Source organism: Anomaloglossus baeobatrachus, chromosome 9 (genome assembly GCF_048569485.1).
Source record: "Anomaloglossus baeobatrachus isolate aAnoBae1 chromosome 9, aAnoBae1.hap1, whole genome shotgun sequence".
Classification (NCBI taxonomy): Eukaryota; Metazoa; Chordata; class Amphibia; order Anura; family Aromobatidae; genus Anomaloglossus; species Anomaloglossus baeobatrachus.
Genome location: NC_134361.1, coordinates 114,959,919 through 114,982,098, shown reverse-complemented (window position 1 = coordinate 114,982,098; position 22,180 = coordinate 114,959,919). Strand labels below are relative to the sequence as shown.

At 47.5% G+C, this 22,180-nt stretch overlaps 1 protein-coding gene across 2 annotated transcripts in view; it reads right to left on the bottom strand.

Annotated features, from left to right (window-relative positions):
* Positions 1-5,406: 5,406 nt before the first annotated feature.
* SERTM2 (serine rich and transmembrane domain containing 2) overlaps positions 5,407-22,180 on the bottom strand; it is an 80,826-nt gene continuing 64,052 nt past the window's right edge. For both annotated transcript variants that reach the window (XM_075323947.1, XM_075323948.1), the window contains exon 2: positions 5,407-9,186. In XM_075323947.1, the coding sequence (XP_075180062.1) occupies positions 8,588-8,869 (282 nt within the window). In that variant the 5' untranslated portion in view covers positions 8,870-9,186 and the 3' untranslated portion in view covers positions 5,407-8,587. The remainder of the gene's footprint in view (positions 9,187-22,180) is intronic.

The window sequence follows — 22,180 nt, the reverse complement described above, 5'->3', positions numbered from 1 at the left end:
CCCTACCCACGGAGGGGTTAACACCAAAGCTGCGCCCTGACACCGCTCCCGGGAGTCCCTCACCTCTACCACAGCGGTGGTGTCCACCATCACCACGACCCGTGGGTGGCATCACGAGCAATCACCCCGACACCCGAAATCCCCGCATCCCCCGCGTGTAGCGCCAGCCTCCCTTACAGAGCGAAGTGACCTCTGGGTCCGTGAGAGGCTCGAGCCACCGACCACAGAACGAGCACGGATCCGAGCGGCTCGGCGGTCGCAGCCGAGGCCGCGGGGCGGTACAATCGCATCTGCGACGGGGGCGGGGACTATCGCGCTCGGCATTGCTACAATCGGCTAGCGATGTTGCAGCATGCAAAGTACCCCTTACACTATCTGTACAATTTGTTCACTGTTTTATAACTTACTCCACCTATCTCTTCTTTAGCTAAGTTGTGAGCTGTGATGTCTAGTGATGGGCGGACTCACAGATACCCAGGATCGGTGTGACAACCAGGTTAAACAAAAAAACCCGATTCAGGCCTGGAATTGTTCCCGGATATCTGGCTGGACGCCTTTCCACATATAAGTCTATGGTGCCAGAATCCGATGCTTTAAAGTGTTGGTAGAAGGGATAGGTGGATTGGAGCAAGTGTGTTATACTTACCAAGGCTCCTGCGTGGCAAGTAATGTGAGTGACGGCACTGCTATTCCTGAGGCTTAGTCTCTGCCTGAAGCTCACAGTGGCCAATCATGTTGTATGCCCAGGTGATGTGCCTTCAGTAATGTAGCAGAGCTGGAATTGTCGTAAAACCTCTTGTGGATTACATCAGACCTAGGTGTTTTGGGGGTTAATAAAGAGGTGGAAGAGTGTGTTTTTTTTGTATTTTATTTAAAAAAAGGATTTTTTTCGGTGTTTGTGTTTCTTTCTTTTCCCTTCATATTTGTAATGGGGGAGGTCTCTTAGATGCCTGCAATTACTAATCTAATAACTAATCTAGCTGTGAGCTGTTATTAACCACTTATTACACTATTTGCCACCACACCAGGACAATCGAGATCAGCTAGGTAAAGTTCCGGGATTGTCGCATCTAATGAATGCAACAATCCTGGGCGGCTGCAGACTGCTATTTTTAGGCTGGGGGAGCCCAATAAGCATGGGTCTCCTCAGCCTGAGAATACCATCTCCAAGCTGTCAGATTTCTCATGGCATGATATCAAAATTGGGGGGAGACCGCATGGCAGTTTTTTAAAATTATTTATTTAAATAATTAATTAATTAATTAAAAAAAGTCACATGTGGCCTCTCTTATTTTGATACACAGCCAAGATCAGCACACGAATGGGATCTGCAGCCTGTTGCCATATGCTTTATCTGTGCTGGGTATCATAATACAAGGGGACCTTTCTTTATTTATTCATTTATTTTTACACCAATCTAAACGCACACACAGCGCCTCTGATTGGTTGCAGTCAGAAACGCTGTCACACAGGCTGGGGGCGCTGTCTGACTGCAACCAATCTGAAAGACACTGTGACTGCTGGTAGGCAGGGAAAGCAGTGCATATGCTTGAAGATAATGAGTGGCACCGGAAGTAGAGTGAGTGGCCCGGAAGCAGTGTACAGCATCACAGAGACAGGTAACTATAAAGCACTTGCTTAATTCTTATTTTCTTTGATTTTTTTTTATATTACCCGGGTGGCCGGACCTGGATCGTTACCTGGAGTTCCCTGAGAACTCTGGGCCCGGGGTCGATGCTTGGGTTCTTCTAAATCCGCTCAGATCTGGACTTTTACAGTCTGGTCTGCCCATCATTAGTGACGTCCTCTCACTATCCAGATCCACCACAAAGTTGTCGCGGGCGGGGAAGGACGCCGCTGCGCTGCGCTCGCTAACGCTCGCTAACGCTCGGGTCCGGCGCTGCTGCGATGGCTGCTCGGTGGCTTGAGCGGTGGGCCGGATCCAGAGACTCGAGTGGCGCTCCTCGCCCGTGAGTGAAAAGGGGGGTAGTTTAGTTTGGGGATTTGGTCCGTGACTCCACCCACGGGTTGTGGTGAGGTTGGACACCACCGCTGCTGGTGACGGGAATCCCGGGAGCGATGGCAGGAAGCAGCTGGGATGTTGTTTTCCCCCTCCGTGGGTAGGGGTTGGTGGTCCCGGGGCCCGGTGAGGTGACGGGGAGGCAGGGTTGGATGGGTGCAGGGTCGCCTGGGCTGCGCAGCGCGGTGCCGGATGGCACGGTTGTACTCACTCAGCCACAAAGGTACGCAAACTCTGGTAAACCAAACAGCTGGATGGACAGGTCCCGCAGCCGGCTGCTGTAGTCTCTCCCGGACGGTTAGTGGTGGCTGCCTTTCCCTGCACCGTTGTGTATGTTCGGTCCCAATGAATTCCCACCGGTAACCTGCTCCCCAGTGTATATATGTGCCGGAGGAGCCCTTTTGCCTGCAGGCTCTGGCCCTTGGAACTCTAGATGTGGCGGTAGCTGTATTTCCTTCTGTTGGTTGGACGGTTGCCTTCAATCGGGTCTTGGCTGTTAGGAAACCCCTGGGGTTCCGGTCACTGACGGATTTGACCTCTAATGGTGGCTCCAACTCTGGTCAGGGTCCGTAGGCTCTGCCTGAGTGTGCTGGCTTCACCTCACTCCCCGGTTCGGTACCGGCGGGCCACCGTCCGTCCGCGGTCCTACGGTTCCACGTTGATCTGCCTCTCCTGCAGACGGCAACCACCGTCTTCCAACCTTGCTCTAAGTGCCCGGGCCACACACCCGTACATGGTCAGTTCGCTCCTTCTCACTCCTCACCTTTCCTAACTGTACTCTGCACTGACTGAATTCCTTCTCCCGCCTCCAGGACTGTGAACTCCTCAGTGGGTGGGGCCAACCGCCTGGCTCCACCCCACCTGGTGTGGACATCAGCCCCTGGAGGGAGGCAACAAGGATTTTGTGTCTGGCTGATGTGCCTGTCTCAGGGTGGGGGTGTGTGTTGTAGTACCTGTGACGACCTGGCTAGTCCAGGGCGCCACAAAATTACTAATGCATTCCCTGTTTTTCACAGGCTATAAAGTCCCTGCTGTTTGTCTGTGCTATGCCATGTGATGTTTAGCTGCAAAGTCTCACATGAAAGCCTCCAGAGCTGTGCCTGAGGTCATGTGAGGCTTTTCTGATTGATGCAATTTTTTACAATGTGTAAGAGAGCGGCAAATCGATTCACTCATTTTTACATTTTCAAAATCTTGACTTTTGGGCTTGAAACGTTTGTTCACCTCTCCATTAAAGTTTGGACTGCCTATCTTAGGGACTATTCACCTCCCATAGTATGGCTTAGTGCGGGAGCTGTATACTTGGAGCAAGAACGGATTTGGATTCTATGACAGTGGATTACAAGTGACTGTAGCATTAATCTTTGAGTCCACCAAGTATTAAAGAGCTTTGGAAGCCTTTACCAATAGACTCACTTTCAGGCGAATAATCCTCCATGAACTGTACCAAGGACTGAGGCCAGCGAGTATTTAACTATCGGGCTTAGAGCCAGGGCATCTGCTCCTTCACATTTGTAACATTTGTTCTGGTTTACCTGCGTTCTATTTCAATTATAGAGCTAAGCCAATTTGTTTCTACTGCAAATATAGTAAATGTGCAATAGTGAGGTGACTTAATGCCTAAACAAATGTCCAGTTGTGGTGACCTATACCACAGTGCCATCTCTGAAAGTACATAGCACAAAACAGTGAACCATTAACTGGAAGGATTTCCCTGGAGCCCTATGCCTGGGCTATATTTAAATAGCCTATTGAGGGCTTGTCGGTTTCACTTACACTAAAAAGCTGGAGATGCAATAGAGATCTTGGTGACACGTCTCTCTGCAGGCTATGGTAACTCTTTTGGGAGAAACTGCTGTCAAATGGATTTTTTTTGTTGTATGCGCTAAAATCTTATCCTAATTACTAGGGAGAGTGACACAAATTTATCTTCACTAGCCGACTGTCAAATTCACAGGGTCTACCTCTTAGTTTTAATCTCTCTTGTGATGGAGGCGATAGATAAAGTCTGCGTATTTCTTTGCTTTGTAAGCAGTGTAATTTATTTTGCACAATCTTTGCTTTTGAACTACAAGCAGTACTAATGGATAACTTATAGTTAATTTTCAATTTGCAATTATATTTCCTGAACTAGAACTATCAGATATTTGTAAAGCCACAGGAGTAGCCGGAAGCGCCAATGCCTTCTTGCAAGGGTTAGAATATTACAAGTGGACCTGTCAGCTCATATATGCTACAATACCTCATGGCCGGTGGTGTTAGTGGAGAGAAGGCACTGATCTGAAGTATCTAAACTATAGATTAATAGAAATAAATTCCGTATTCATTCAGTGTTCACTTCAGGCCACTTCTAGGAATCTAAGGTCTGTCTGTCACTTGTCGCTACTGACTAGGACTCTACTGAGCGCTAGCACCACCGACCTTACAATTGATACCCAAACCTATGGAAGGGCAAACACACATGATGCAGCTATTTTAACCTAGTTTATTGACTAGACTACGTTACTGTCTGGTTGTATTATTTGACTTCCTTACATTATTGTTTGGTCATTATGTAATGCTCATGGCCAGTGTAAAGGTAGCAAGCGGGATTAGTGGACCCACTGGACCACAGGGGGGACCCTGGCTTACTCCTTAATGGGATGAACTTAACTAAGTGCCCATAGACAGGTCGTATACCAGGTACCACTCTCCGGGACTGTAGCAGCTGACCGACAGGTCAGGTGATGTAACCAGGAATAGATGGGTACAGGCAGGGTAACTTAGTCGGGCTGGACAGGCGGGTACAGACAGGAATGGTGGGCACAGCAGGGATAGACAAATATGGGAAGGCAGGTACTGGAGACGGACATAGGGATAACGGGACAGGAGCTCAGGACCTGACAACTAGCTAGGTAGCAGACTGACTGACTAACTGAAGCCATTGCACAGGCATCTCCCCTAATTGGAGGATGCCTTAAATACATAGTGCCTCTCAGCCATAAGCTGTAAGGCATTTCTTGGAAATGGCACACTGAGCCTTTAAGAGGAGGGTATCTTCGGTGCACTCCTGAGAATCTTGTGCGGCATATACAGGGCCCGGGAGGGAAGGAAGGCAGGACAGCATGTGGGAGACCATGCAACAGCAGGGGAGAACGAGACACGGCTGGAGTGGTGAGTAAGTTGGCATCCCTACTGGTACTCCATGAGTGTGGAAGCCTGACAGAGGCCACCGAGACAGCTAGGACTGGACCTGCTCTCATTCTGCTTTTGAGAGTATTCCCTGTATGATTGTGCATATTAAAAAGGCTGACATCTTGGGAAAACTAAACAATATACTTAGGTTTTATTGTCTTCTGAATGTTTGTTGCCCAACCACTCAATTACTTGACAAACAGCCTGGCGGGTTGGTGCAAAACGTCTGCATAACATTATGTTTATTCGCACAGAATAAATAATTTCACTTGTGAACAACGTTCTACTGAAAACTGGCCTGCAGCATAACATGCTGCTACATTTGAAAACAGAGGTGTTCCCATATTAGGCCCATACACTGGGACCCTACCAAAGGGGAGAACGGTGGTCTCCTTAAATGCTGTAAACCAGCAGTGAAGTCATGGACTTGGCGCCCAAAGTGGGCAGCTCCATGGACAGCTACATATTGCAATGATAGAATTAAGATTTCCACAATGTTACTTGTTTCTCAATAAACACATTCCTCATGCACCGTTCTTATAAAGAATAGAACTATTATCTTTATTTGCTAATATGTTGTATTACGTATCACTTTGCACATTTAAGTTACATGACAAAAACCATTATTCCTAGCTTCCCTTCAAAAGACCATGAACAATCAAATAAATGTACATGGAGGCATTATAGATGTGTCACGCTTATTGCTGTGGATGCTATGCTTCCTACATTAAACCTCAATGTGTTCCATTTTTTCTCAAGACAGTTAGTGATTGTCACAGAAAATCTCCAAGTTGATAATGCTTGCAATGCATATATGACAACAGAGAGCAAGGTTCATCTAGAGACGATTAATGCATTTGACATCTGAATGAATTCAAGGTGAGTATATTATAAAATTGGCTAAATTTCAGTCACACAAGTTTAACATCCTTAATAATCTGACAGCCCATCTCCAGCGCTCCCCACCCTGCAACCCAATGACATTGATTAAAACAAATTCAGGCTACTTTGTAACAAAACTGAACCATGACATATAGCGGTATTGAAACAATAACTTGTGCACAAAAGAAACATGGAGGCTTTCCCACGTTTGCTGATTTTTAGCTTGCCATAAGCTCATGGTGCAAAGTGCAAAGATGTCAGACTGTCATAAAGCAAGGCCATAACCATAAGGGCTTAGGCTTTGACCACACAGTTGAGAACCCTGTTACAGATTTTGCATAGGAGCCCCAAATCTTCTTTTTTTTACCCCTCTGTATCTATTGATTTTGCAGTGTGTATCATATATAAATACATTATATGAACAAAAATATTGGGACAGGTCTCCTAATAATTAAATTCAGGATTTTCATTATTGTACTTGCTGATGATGTGTAAAATCAAACATCTAGCCAAGAAGTCACAAACATTTGTGAAAACATGGTTTGTGCCAAAGAACTTACTGAATTCTAGCAAGGTACTGTACAGAGATGTCATTATTGCAATAAGTCAGTTCATAAATTTCTACCCTCCCAAATTCTCCACTATCGCCTATGAGTGTTATTATTGAAAATGGAAGTGTTTAGGAACCTAAGGAACTGAGCCACAAAGTGGAGACCACATAATCACAGATCAGGGTTACTGAGGGCTTTGGTGTATAGTGCAGAAAAGTCCTCAACGCTCTGCTGATTCCATAACTGCAGAGTCCAAAAATCCCCCTAGCTTTAATATCAGTGCAATAAATGTACACCACGAGCTTGATGACATGTATTTCCTTGACTGAGCAAATTTTTTAGAAGTCATTCTCAAAAGAGTGAAAGCTGCAAAATGTGGGCTAGCTTCTTACTAATACCCTTGAATTTACAGTAGACTGGAACATCATCAAAGCTCCTGTAGGGGAAATGCGTAGGTGTCCCAATATTTTTGTCCATATAGAGGTTTGTTTTTGGGATTCAGCAGTTACATTATGACAAGATTGCCACCATTACTCAACAAATGTGAATCAATCTTTGGGAAGTATGGTTTTTCAAGTTTAGTGGGTTGCTGAGAAGACACTTTTATTCCCCCCCTCTGTAGTCTACGGTGTTGACGATACACATGTAATAAACCAATATCTCTTGTCATAAAACATATAATAAAAAAAGACCTGAAGTTCCCTGCTCAGTGTGACTTTAGACAAAAATGATGCATAAAAAGCAATAATTTAGATAAAGGGAACCATTTAATGGAGTTCATACTTGCCAACTCTATGAGAATATGTGGAAAAAGGGGGGACCTCCTGATTAGAGATTAGTGTATCCAAGGTTCGTTGTTCATTGTGCGTGCCAAACACAAATTTTACTCTCACGAGCATCGCTGTGCTCAGGTACGCTCAGTCCTCAGCCCAGTGCGAGCCACTTGCAGTGTTTGAATGGCTTGCACTGGGCGAGTAACAACAACAGGATCGGATGTAGTGTGCACCCTCCCCCGGAAGTGATCTGTTTATAACTGGCTGCATATGGGAAGAGACCCAAACTGCCCAATTAGTGACTTGCATTGGGGTTCAGGTCAAGTTTGGGTCCCAAACTGATCTTAATTTAAAGTTCTGTTGAACCCGCAAAACCAAACTTCCATGGATCCGCTCATCTGTACTCCTGAACTTACTGAAAAAGTTGGCAAATCTCCTAGGCACCACATTGACCTCCTGGAACCTCCTATAAAGCAACGCTCCCTCAGCATTTTCAATGTCCAGATGCCAAACCCAGAATTTGCCTGAAAAAGGTGTGGTTATGCAAATAAAAGAGTTTTGAAAAGTTGGCAAGTATGATGGAAATATCCAGAATTAATACTTGGTCGTCATTGCCGTGCACACATACGAATGGCTTTACTAGACGGTGGCAATTTTTACATTCTTGACAGCAATATATTTCTCAGAGATGTCAGCAAGAGCCAAGTGTTATCCTGGCACATGTTACATCTTCATTTCTAGGGACAGTATCTATAGAGGTGCTTCGTATGAATGCCCAAACAGGTGGGCGCATTTACAATGATTTGATGTTCCCAAAAAAATTCTACTTCTAGAAAACAAAAATATAAAACTAATATTAGTTATAAATAAAATGTGATTCAGTCACATAAATGGCAAGTGACTTCATTACCGACAATGTAGGTATTGGCTAAAGCAGATGCACAACTTATAAATACTTGGTTCTTTGCAATAATGGATATTTGTGCTGTATCAATGTCTATAATACATAAAACAATAGGACTGTCCACAGTATAAGTTGTCATCTCAAAATTAAGATTCTATAAAAGAAATGTTCAGTAGAACAGACTGTAAGATTTCTGTCCAACACAGGAGAATCAGCGAAGCCCCCGGAGTGCTGTGCAGCAGTCATAGGATCAGCAGCACACCTCGGCATGACTACCAGGCCTTTAGGCACTTTGCGGCCTCCCTTGCATTTCCACATCAGTGAACTGTGGCATGTCTGTACTTTCTGTATTAGTAGTAATTGGTGAGATTACATGCTTGAGACGTAGAAGCATTGTGAACAGTAAGACCAAGAGCACGGCAAGCAGGCCAAGGAACAAGCCCACATACATGTACAGGTTGGAATATTTATCAGTGGTCGTAGCAGTTGCTTCTGTGGCCACCGTTGGAAACTGCTGGACGAAGATAGTTCGGTTTCCACGGAACTTTAAATAGACTTCAGTCATAGCTTGCGATACTATCGTGTCAATACCAGTGATGCTTCAGTTGTATTCCTGAACAATATAATGGAGGTTTAGAAATTGTGTCTGTTACAGTTATGATCAGTAATGATGGTCCCAGTGTTCAAATTCCTGTTTCCATCTTCCTGAGATGCAGAATAATCTCATGATTTATATCAATTCCAAAATGTCTGGATTCCAAAAAAAAATTTTGGTGGCTGATGGGTCACAATTCTGATTTGGTCACACGATGTCCCGTTGGTCATTGGAGAATCGATCTTGAAGATGCATATTCTTTCTTCATTAGCTGACTTCCAGGTTTTCTGTAATGAGCAAAAATACAAATGTTACACATCACATGAAATGATTGGCCCCCAGCGAATATATACAAAGATGAATGATGAAGACAAATGAAAGCATGGCACACCAGAGGCTGTAATAGTGTCATGCAAGGGTATAGGAAGTGACTTAATAGGGACTCCTGAGCTGGCTCTCAGACTAAGTGCACCCTGAGCTGACCCTCAACCCAGAGGTACACTAGATAGTAGGGAGGTCTGGGCCCCCAGAATGTCTTTGTCTACTCTCCAGGCGCTGGTGTAACTACCTCCACACCCACCAACAGACAGACTGGGACAAAAGTCACAGCCCCAAAAACAGACACATAAAAAGGGGGTGCAACCAAACTAAAGCAAATCACTACTAAGCACACAAGGGATCACACACACACACACACACACACTATACAGGAGGTAAATAAAGAGGGGAAGAAAGTTACAAAAGATCGGGTAACTTTCACACAGAATGCAACTGACAGATGCTCAAACACAGCCTTCACCCTCCTGGCCAAACTCCAGAGTGAAATCTGAATAACTGGCGCTCTCTGTTGGGAGCAGAAGGTATTTATCCAGTTTGGGAGTGGTTATAAGCAGATACACCTGAGCCAAGGTAACGAGTTTTCCTGTGGCAAGTAAACTGTCATTAACTCCGTGCGTTCCAAAAGGAAAAAGGACACATTTAATGTGTAGAGTCTCCAAAGGTAATAAGAGACTCTCGGCCTGAGCCTGTTAGAGAGACAACCGTGACAATTAGTCTGGTGCTGGCAGCACCTTTATTACCCATGATGGTCAATGACTGAGTCATGTGCTGAATATATAAATACATAATAAAATTTACAATGAACCAGTGTTCTCTGTATTACTGTACATGCCCTGAAACTCTGATGTTTTACATAGTCACACTGTGGCGCCCCTGAGGGTCCAGCCGCCATAGAGGTACTGCACCTCAGCCAGAGGTGTGATATCTTATTCCCTGGTAAGGAGGAGCACACAGACCACAGCACACACACTCTTAGGGGTACTTTGCACGCTGCGACATCGCAAGCCGATGCTGCGATGCCGAGCGCGATAGTCTCCGCCCCCGTCGCTGCTGCGATATCCTTGTGATAGCTGCCGTAGCGAACATTATCGCTACGGCAGTTTCACATGGACTCACCTGTACTGGGACGTTGCTCTGGCCGGCGACCCGCCTCCTTATTAAGGGGGCGGGTCGTACGGCGTCACTGCGACGTCACACGGCACGCGGCCAATAGGAGCGGAGGGGCGGAGATGAGCGGGATGTAAACATCCCGCCCACCTTCTCCCTTCCGCATATCCTACGGGAGCCGCGGTGACGCCGGTAGATGTTCCTCGCTCCTACGGCTTCACACACAGCGATGTGTGCTGCTGCTGGAGCGAGGAACAATATCGGACCATCGCGTCAGCGTAATTATGGATTACACCGACGTTACACCGATGATATGATTACGACGCTTTTGCGCTTGTAAATCGTATAATCTAGGCTTTACACACTACGATGTCGCCTGCGATGCCGGATATGCGTCACTTTCAATTTGACCCCACCGACATCGCACCTGCGATGTCGTAGTGTGCAAAGTACCCCTTCGTATAGCTACACCACTTCAAGCCATGATTAGGGCGAGATTGCGCCTTAGGGAGAGCACAGTCCCGGAGCCAGTCTGGAGGTGGGGTTAGTTAGTGGGTGGACACTTAGAACGGAGTGCAGAATGAAGTAGGACGCGGATTGGAGAGGTCCTGAGGACTGGAGATGGAGGAGCTTGTCCTAGGACAAGGAGGAAGAAAGGAAGAAGGGGTCCTTGAGCCACAGGAAGTTAGAGATCCACCTGTGGGCTCGCATCCACAGCCGATGCACCGGTGTGGAGGTACTTGGCCGCAAAGGGGACCGGACCCTAGACTAGTGGAGAACAACCAGGCTCAGCTAGCAAAACCAGAGGTTGAGGTAACTTCATGTACCGGAGCCACAACCACACGCAAATCCACTGAAAAGGTGACCACAAAGGGCCAGGGGATTAAGCAGAAAAGCCTCCCAAACAGGGTCCGCGGACACTGGCTCAGGGCACTGTGTGTGAGACGCAAGGCAGGAGGGCAAAGCCAGCGTAGGAAGATGACCAGGAAAGGAACACAGAGAGGGGACACCAGTTTTGTGCCTCCGAACTACCTGGGGATTGGCTGGATCCCATCACCGCAGGACTCAGCACTCCAAGGGCAGCATTTGACCATCTGGACGTGATAATCTGGAACTGATAACTGTGGGTAAAGAACTAATGACTGCATCCTGCTGTGTCCTATACTTATTGACCAAGCCGCCAGCCCCGCGCTGTTCAAACACTTCATCGGCTAACAACTGCCTACGGTTGCCTTGGGGTTCCAGCTCCAACTGTGGGGAGCGGTACCATCTCAGCTGTGTCACCATCCACCCCAGGGGTCCCATCCAGCAGCCTCGGCCATACCTGGCCGAAGACCACAGGTGGCGTCACGAATAATTATCCCCTGTAAATATAATACCCCTCATTTAAATGACACCACCAGGGTCATGGAGTTGGGCCCTTCCGCCGTGACCTCCCAACAGAACTGGCCCGGTTCCAAGTAACTCCCCCAAACAGGACCTGGCGGGGTGTGTCAACACCGCTAATTGGTGGCTTCTAATAAATGTTATAATGGAGTTAGAGTATTTCAACATTACCTGTGTAATGTCACTGACATTAAAGAACTTAACAATAATGATGATATTCAATGTCAGTATTACTTTATCATTTTCTTTTCTCAGAGACATCGCTAAGCACATAGATCTCTGGCACATGGGCTCAAAAACATGTTGTCCCAAACCTCAAAAATAAAAAGTGCCCCTTTTTCAAGAGTTTCCATTCCTATCTCTACTCCTGCACAAAGGAGTACAAACTCATAGATTTGACTGCTACTATCTGTGTTTGTACATTGCACAGGAGAGGAGTACGGCAAGGAAAATGAGCAGTCAGTTCTTATGTTGTTCGTGCCGCATCCTCCAGACAATATGGAGACTCTGCCCAAAGACTGTAGCATCCTTAAGGCAGACTACTGGCTCCAGAGTGGAAATCTCTTCACATCTGTAACAGTTTTGTGCTTAACAAATGATAGGGGATTTCAGTCCCCCAAACTAACTATTTGGTACTATTCCTCTTCACCAACCCCAATCTAAAGCAAACTTTGCACCCCCACGTCCACCTGCCTTTTCAGCACACAGTTGGTCACAAAGATTGTCCAACACAAGTCCAGAATTTCAAGAAATGAGCCTACTGGAAAGAGCTGATCAAAGATTTGTATGGAATGGTCATTTACTATGAGAATAAAGAAGCATTCACTTAACATAGACCCCACCAGGGAGAGTTTAGTGAGGGTCCCATGCTCCCCCCATGACTTCACTGCACTAGTTCCCTGAAGTCCACCTGCGATAGATGTCCAACACTCTACAGAAACGAAAATTGCATATGCAATGTTTATGGATTATTTACCACATGTGTGTATGTGTTTATAGGTAGTGATGAGCGAGCATGCTTGTCACTACTCGGTACTCGCACGAGTATCGCTGTACTCGGGCTGCTCGGCGGGGACCGAGTAATCTCGCGATACTCGTGCTGTACTCGTGGTCTTCATTTCTGCATGTTGGCGCTCTTTTGAGAGCCAGCCCTCATGCAGGGATTGGCTGGCAGACCACTGCAATGCCACAGCCCTGTTAGTTGTGGAATTGCAGTGATTGGCCGGCCTGCACAGCGTGACCGAGCCTTTATATCGGCCGGCGCGCTGTGCTCTGCTCACAGCTATCCAGACAGTGAGTGCAGGGAGAGTGTCGCTGATTCAGGGAAAGCTTTGCGGCCCTTTATAGCTTTTTCAGTTGCAGGGCTGCAAACAGTGTGACCAAAAGTCCTTCTCAGGACTATTCTAGTTGTATACAGGCAGGCAGGGTATAGCCAGGTCGGAGTACAGTAGCAGAGTCCTTCTCAGGACTATTGTTGCTATATACAGGCAGGGTATAGCCAGGTCTGAATACAGGCTAGTGACCAAAAGAGTCCTTGTCAGGACTATTGTACCAGTATACAGGCAGGCAGGCAGGCAGGGTAGTGGTGACCGTATACCAGCCTTCATCATATCTGGGGCTGGTGTACACAGTGTAAAACAGTCCAGATAGTGTCTGACTTGTCTGTAATTGTCGCTCCCCAAAAAAACCTGTTAGGTTCTTATTGCGTCCGTGCTTGGTTTTTAAAACCGCACGTGTGTGCCTGTTGGTGGCAGCGTACAGGTGCACTTGTGTGCAATTTCCAGAAACTTTGATATAACGCACAAGTAGTGAATATACACGTCAGCAGTGCACAGCATTGCAAAATGCGCAAGGGCATTGGCAAGGAACAAGGAAGTGGACGTGATGGTGGTGCAGGCAGAGGCCGAGGTCGTGGGCAAGCTCTAATTTCGCCACAACAAAGGGCCACATCTAGTCGCTCGCACGTCCTGTCCCAAATTCTTGGGGACCGCAGCAGTACACCGCTCTTGAACCAAGACCAGTGTCAACAGGTTGTTAGTTGGATAGCAGATAATGCTTCCAGTCAGATTGGCACCACCACAAACACTCTGTCTTCCACACGGTCAAGTGTCAGTAGCCGTGATACTGCACCGCACATTTCTGAACCTGATCCTCCTTCCTACCACCAGGCTGAGTACACGTCCTCCTCGGACATTAATGATCCCACACTTGGACACTCGGAAGAGCTGTTCACGTTTCCATTCACACATTCTGGCCTCTCGCCAGCTCATATTGAAGTGGGTCATGAGGAGATCGTCTGTACAGATGGCCAAATATTTGAGCAGCCACGTTCTCACGAAGTTGGCAACGTGTCTCAACAAGGGGTGGACGATGATGAGACACAATTGTCAGGAAGTCAGGAGGAGGAGCAGGGTGCGGAAGAGGAAGACGACGTGGTGGATGATCCAGTAACTGACCCAACCTGGCAGGAGGATATGCAGAGCGAGGACAGCAGTGCACAGGGGGAGGGAGGCGTAGCATCACAACAGGCAGTAAGAAGCAGGGTGGTGGCCCCAGGCAGAAGTCAGGCAACCGTTCCCCGGAACAACACGACGACACAAGGTGCCTGTACAAATGTTAGGTCTTCCCGAGTCTGGCAGTTTTTTAAGTTGGATCCAGATGATTCAAAAAAGGCCATTTGCAACACCTGCCGTGCCAGCATCAGCAGGGGTACCAAAACTAGCAGCCTGACCACCACCAGCATGATCAGGCACATGTCAGCCAAGCACCCGACTTTGTGGGAAGTACAACAGAGTCGAGGAGCAGTGCTTGCTGATGTCACTGCTACGTCTTCGCTGGTTGTGCATGCGAGCCAATCCTCTGTCCATGCTGCCTGCGAACAAGCCTCCTCCACTCCTGCACCTGCAGTTGCCTACGCAGAAAGAACACCATCATCAAGCACGTCCTTGTCCCAGCGCAGCGTTCAGTTATCCATTCAGCAAACCTTGGAACACAGGCGCAAATACACTGCCAACACCCCACATGCCACAGTTCTAAATGCTAACATTTCGCGACTGCTTGCGCTGGAAATGTTGCCTTTTAGGCTGGTGGAGACAGAAGCATTCCGTGACCTGATGGCGGCAGCTGTCCCACGTTACTCGGTCCCCAGCCGCCACTATTTCTCCCGGTGTGCCGTCCCCGCGTTGCATAACCACGTGTCACAAAACATCACACGTGCCCTGAACAACGCTGTTTCACCCAAGGTCCACCTAACCACAGACACGTGGACAAGTGCTTGTGGGCAAGGCCGCTACATCTCATTGACGGCACACTGGGTTAATATTGTGGAAGCTGGGACCCAGTCTGAGCGAGGGACGGAACACGTCCTTCCCACACCAAGGTTTGCAGGCCCTACCTCAGTCAGTGTTTCACCCACACTCTACAGCTCCGGAATGTCATGCTCTTCAGCCTCCTCCTCCTCCTGCGCATCCTCATCCACTGTGCCTTCCACACCAGTCACAAGCTGGAAGCACTGCAGCACTGCCTCGGCGAAGCGGCAACAGGCTGTGCTGAAGCTAATCTGCATAGGTGACAAACCCCACAATGCAGAAGAGCTGTGGACAGCTCTGAAACAGCAGGCAGATCACTGGCTCACACCTCTGAACCTAAAGCCAGGAAAGGTCGTGTGTGACAATGGCCGGAACCTGGTGGCGGCTTTGAGGCGAGGCCAGCTGACACATGTTCCATGCGTGGCCCATGTGCTCAACCTCGTGGTTCAGCGGTTTATAAAGTCATACCCAGAGCTGTCTGATCTGCTGGTAAAAGTTCGCCGCCTGTCTGCACATTTTCGAAAGTCACCTACTGCTTCAGCCGGCCTTGCCGGCTTTCAGCGCCGTTTGCATCTTCCGGCTCACAGACTGGTGTGTGATGTCCCCACGCGTTGGAATTCAACTCTGCACATGTTGGTCAGGATATGTGAGCAGAAGAGGGCAGTTGTTGAGTACCTGCATCACCTAAGCCGTCGGGAAATGGGTCAAACTCCACACATAACACCTGAGGAGTGGAGATGGATGTCAGACCTATGTACCATCCTCCAAAACTTTGAGGACTCCACCAAGATGGTGAGTGGTGATGACGCCATTATTAGCGTCACCATACCGCTACTCTGCCTTCTAAAACGGTCTCTGCTGAAAAACAAACATGATGCATTGCAGGCGGAGCGCGATGAGTTGCAGCAAGAAACAGTAGTGGGTGTGGGTGATAACACACAGCCCAGCCTCGTCTCATCACAACGTGCAGTGGAGGACTATGACGAGGAGGAGGATGAAGACATGGAGCAACTCTCCGGCCAAATTGAGGATATGACATGCACACCAGTCATATCCTCGGTTCAGCGTGGCTGGCCAGAGGACAGGGTAGATGAGGAGGAGGAGGAGGAGGAGGAGGACAGCATGTTCAGTCATCTTGTTGGTCAGGCTACTGAAGTCCTGGCTGTTAAGAGTCTGGCGCACATGGCTGACTTTATGGTAAGCTGCCTGTCTCGTGACCCTCGCGTTAAGAACATCTTGGCCGACAATCATTACTGGTTGGTAACACTGTTAGACCCACGCTACAAGGAGAACTTTTTGTCTCTTATTCCCGTGGAGGAGAGGTCAACCAAAATGCAGCAGTTCCGGAAGGCCATACTCACGGAAGTAGGCAAAGCATTCCCCTCACAAAACGCTAGCGGCATAGGTCAGGAATCAGTGGACAACCGAGGCGTACAGCCGAGAGAGGCACAAGTCCAATCCGCCAGAGGTAGGGGAACAGTCTTTAAGATGTGGGACAGTTTTCTCAGCCCCTCACGTACCACAGCCCCTGAGGTGCGGGGTAGTGCCACAAGAAATCCTAAGTTTGCCCAGATGCTGAAGGAGTACCTTGCAGATCGAACAACTGTACTCCGACATTCCTCTGTGCCTTACAATTATTGGGTATCCAAGCTGGACACGTGGCATGAATTGGCTCTCTACGCCTTGGAAGTCCTGGCCTGCCCTGCTGCTAGCGTTTTGTCAGAGCGTGTTTTTAGTGCCGCAGGTGGAATCATTACAGATAAACGCACCCGCCTGTCAACTGAAAATGCTGACAGGCTGACTCTGATCAAGATGAACAAGGGTTGGATTGGGCCAGACTTCACCACACCACCAGCAAATGAGAGCGGAATTTAAAGTTTGCCATGTACCTCCACTCACCCATGGGTACACACTTCTGGACTTTGGATAATCGCTGGACTGCTCCTCCTTCTCCTCATGCGCCACCATGATGATGACCGTTACAAATTGCAATATTTAGGCCTTTGTTTCAGGTATACCCCCAGTGGTAAATTTTTTCGCCCATTCTTTGCAGAATGGACATTACAACGACAGGAGACCCGCTCCTTTGCAATGGGAACAATGTTTTGAGGCCCTCATGCACGTCTCTACCCAGGGACAACATGGAGCCTCCCAATTTTTGGCTGCCCTGCCTAAGGGCTATACTATAATACACCCACTTCCTTAAAATGGACACAATGTTTTGAGGCCCTCATGCACGTCTCTACCCAGGGACAACGTGGAGCCTCCCAATTTTTGGCTGCCCTGCCTAAGGGCTATACTATAATACACCCACTTCCTTAAAATGGACACTTAATGTTTTGAGGCCCTCATGCACGTCTCTACCCAGGGACAACGTGGAGCCTCCCAATTTTTGGCTGCCCTGCCTAAGGGCTATACTATAATACACCCACTTCCTTAAAATGGACACTTAATGTTTTGAGGCCCTCATTAACGTCTCTACCCAGGGACAACGTGGAGCCTCCCAATTTTTGGCTGCCCTGCCTAAGGGCTATACTATAATACACCCACTTCCTTAAAATGGACACTTAATGTTTTGAGGCCCTCATGCACGTCTCTACCCAGGGACAACGTGGAGCCTCCCAATTTTTGGCTGCCCTGGCAAAGGGCTATACTAAAATAGACCCACTTCCTTACAATGGGCACTTCAGGTTTACAGGCCATCATGCACGTCTCTATCCAGGGACAATGTGGAGCCTCCCAATTTTTGGCTGCCCTGGCAAATTGCTATACTAAAATAGACCCACTTCCTTACAATGGGCACTTCAGGTTTACAGGCCATCATGCACGTCTCTATCCAGGGACAATGTGGACCTCCCAATTTTTGGCTGCCCTGGCAAAGGGCTATACTAAAATAGACCCACTTCCTTACAATGGGCACTTCAGGTTTACAGGCCATCATGCACGTCTCTATCCAGGGACAATGTGGAGCCTCCCAATTTTTGGCTGCCCTGGCAAAGGGCTATACTGAAATAGACCCACTTCCTTACAATGGGCACTTCTGGTTTACAGGCCATCATGCACGTCTCTATCCAGGGACAATGTGGAGCCTCCCAATTTTTGGCTGCCCTGGCAAAGGGCTATACTGAAATAGACCCACTTCCTTACAATGGGCACTTCAGGTTTACAGGCCATCATGCACGTCTCTATCCAGGGACAATGTGGAGCCTCCCAATTTTTGGCTGCCCTGGCAAAGGGCTATACTGAAATAGACCCACTTCCTTACAATGGGCACTTCTGGTTTACAGGCCATCATGCACGTCTCTATCCAGGGACAATGTGGAGCCTCCCAATTTTTGGCTGCCCTGGCAAAGGGCTATACTGAAATAGACCCACTTCCTTACAATGGGCACTTCTGGTTTACAGGCCATCATGCACGTCTCTATCCAGGGACAATGTGGAGCCTCCCAATTTTTGGCTGCCCTGGCAAAGGGCTATACTGAAATAGACCCACTTCCTTACAATGGGCACTTCTGGTTTACAGGCCATCATGCACGTCTCTATCCAGGGACAATGTGGAGCCTCCCAATTTTTGGCTGCCCTGGCAAAGGGCTATACTGAAATAGACCCACTTCCTTACAATGGGCACTTCTGGTTTACAGGCCATCATGCACGTCTCTATCCAGGGACAATGTGGAGCCTCCCAATTTTTGGCTGCCCTGGCAAAGGGCTATACTGAAATAGACCCACTTCCTTACAATGGGCACTTCTGGTTTACAGGCCATCATGCACGTCTCTATCCAGGGACAATGTGGAGCCTCCCAATTTTTGGCTGCCCTGGCAAAGGGCTATACTGAAATAGACCCACTTCCTTACAATGGGCACTTCTGGTTTACAGGCCATCATGCACGTCTCTATCCAGGGACAATGTGGAGCCTCCCAATTTTTGGCTGCCCTGGCAAAGGGCTATACTGAAATAGACCCACTTCCTTACAATGGGCACTTCTGGTTTACAGGCCATCATGCACGTCTCTATCCAGGGACAATGTGGAGCCTCCCAATTTTTGGCTGCCCTGGCAAAGGGCTATACTGAAATAGACCCACTTCCTTACAATGGGCACTTCTGGTTTACAGGCCATCATGCACGTCTCTATCCAGGGACAATGTGGAGCCTCCCAATTTTTGGCTGCCCTGGCAAAGGGCTATACTGAAATAGACCCACTTCCTTACAATGGGCACTTCAGGTTTACAGGCCATCATGCACGTCTCTATCCAGGGACAATGTGGAGCCTCCCAATTTTTGGCTGCCCTGGCAAAGGGCTATACTGAAATAGACCCACTTCTTTACAATGGGCACTTCAGGTTTACAGGCCATCATGCACGTCTCTATCCAGGGACAATGTGGAGCCTCCCAATTTTTGGCTGCCCTGGCAAAGGGCTATACTAAAATAGACCCACTTCCTTACAATGGGCACTTCAGGTTTACAGGCCATCATGCACGTCTCTATCCAGGGACAATGTGGAGCCTCCCAATTTTTGGCTGCCCTGGCAAAGGGCTATACTAAAATAGACCCACTTCCTTACAATGGGCACTTCAGGTTTACAGGCCATCATGCACGTCTCTATCCAGGGACAATGTGGAGCCTCCCAATTTTTGGCTGCCCTGGCAAAGGGCTATACTAAAATAGACCCACTTCCTTACAATGGGCACTTCAGGTTTACAGGCCATCATGCACATCTCTATCCAGGGACAATGTGGAGCCTCCCAATTTTTGGCTGCCCTGGCAAAGGGCTATACTGAAATAGACCCACTTCCTTACAATGGGCACTTCAGGTTTACAGGCCCTCATGCACGTCTCTATGCAGGGGCATTGGTGAACCTCACAATTTTGGACTGCCCTGGCAAAGGAAAATACTACAAAGACTCACTTCCTCAAAATGGGCACATTAGACTCAAGAGGCCTTCATGTACGTCTCTTCTCAGGGACATCGGAGTGCCACACAATGTTTTCACGTAAAATCTTTCATGTATTAATCTCAAAAAGTAACATACACCAGCTCTATCTCACTATTGGGTATGTGCCCTTAACATTTCCGCCATGAAAAATCATTTTGGGGTCATTTTGGAAGGTTTTCTGGTGAGTCCGTAAAAATGGCGTGAAACGCGGACAAAATTGTTCACAGCTGTGACTTTTGAGTGATAAATGCTTCAAGGGGTCTTCCCCATGCTGTTGCCATGTCATTTGAGCACTCTTCTGAGACTTTTGTGCCATTTTTAGGGTTTCTCCATGCTGCCGGGGGGTCATTTCACAAAAATACTCGGGTCTCCCATAGGATAACATTGGGCTCGTTGCTCGGCCCGAGTACACGAGTATCTTGGGAGGCTCGGCCCGAGCTTCAAGCACCCGAGCTTTTTAGTACTCGCTCATCACTATTTATAGGTACTGTATATGTAATGTAAAGACCCAATCATGACGAGATCAGGATTCTGTGGGGGCTATGTCATCACTTCCAGGACTCCTTGTTCTTCTTTACTCTGAAGATAGTTCTTAATGACATGAGCTGTATGTTTAGGGTCATTGTAATGCTGCAGAATACATTTGGTGCCAATCAGACTCCTCTTTGAAGGTACTGTATGATGGATAAGTATCTGTCCGTATTTCTCAGCATTGAGGACATCATTAATCCGTACCAAATTCTCAACTTAATTTGCAGAAATGCAGCCCCGTGCTTGCAGGGAACCTCCATTGTGCTTCAGTGTCGCCTGCAGACAGTTATTATTCTATCACTCTCCAGCTCTTCTGTGAACAAACTGTCTTCTGTTAAAACAAAATATTTAATATTTTGACTCAGAAATGCAGTGCACCTTCTGACATTTTTCAGAAAGACAGTTCCTACGTTTTTGTGCATAGTTGAGTCACTTGGCTTTGTTTCCATGTGGAAGGTGTGGTTTTTGGCCTCAATTTTTCCATGAAGACCACTTCTGGCATACTTTTACAAACAGTAGATAGGTGTAGCTGTATCCCATTGTTTTGGCTGACAATTCTGAGCTGATGACACCGCTCAACATCTTCTCCTTTTCAACGGGAAGTAAGCATGATGTGTCTTTCATTTGTTGCACTAAGTTTCCTTAGTCGATCACTGCATATGGTCCTAAATACTGCCCATTTCTTGATATCCTTAATGCTGATAAATACAGGCAGGATACATCATATAATACCAACAAGTAGGTGTCAGATTGGCTATGTCACGGATGTGACAAGGGAATCCAGGGGATCCTATACTGGCCCTAAAGCTGGGGCCCCTGCACTCACCCTAACCCTGGAGTTACCCTTGATAGTAGGTAGGTCCATGTCATAACTCTAGGACCTATGTCTTGTCCTCGGTCCTGATGTTATAACCCCCCTCCACAACACCACCACCTGTGGGGAATGGGGAAGAACAGGAGTCAACACCCCACCAACGAATATGGACAGACAGGGGTAACAACAACAACAAAACCTACTTGTACACACGGCAACCACACACAAAGGAGCCACGAAAAGTGCACGAGGGCAAAACAACATAAAAAGGGGGAATAAAGAAACTACTGTGAAACTTCCAAACCTGAACAGATACATCTGAAAATGCTGCAGAAAACTACAATGCTGCAGCCAACAGAACAACTGAAAGAGTAAATAACAGCTCCTTCCACCTCCTGACCAAGCTTCCTAAGGATGGAAAATAACTGCCACTCTGTGGTGGACGTAGAGGGTATTTATAGAACCTGGGCGTGGTCCCCACCGGAAACACCTGACCAGGAGTCAGGAGCTGCTGGAATTAAGGAAAGGGAATTAATTTAATCTGCAGAGTCCCACAAGACAAAGTGAAACTCTGACCCAGAACATGTCACAAAACTCTGCAACAGGGGAAAGTCTATGACAGGTTATGAATTTATTCTGCAGCAGAGCAACAACCCCAAACATACAACCAATGTGATTAAAAACTACGGCCTTGATTCATCTAAACTTATATATCAGAATATTGTTGTATAAAGCTTTGAAAAGTCACAAAGTTGTTGTACAACACCAGGCTCCAACAGAGTCATTCCTTACGCCACAAGTATTACTCCAGTATATGTCTGAATAAAATTTGGGGTGAGTCACACATGGAAATGTACGTT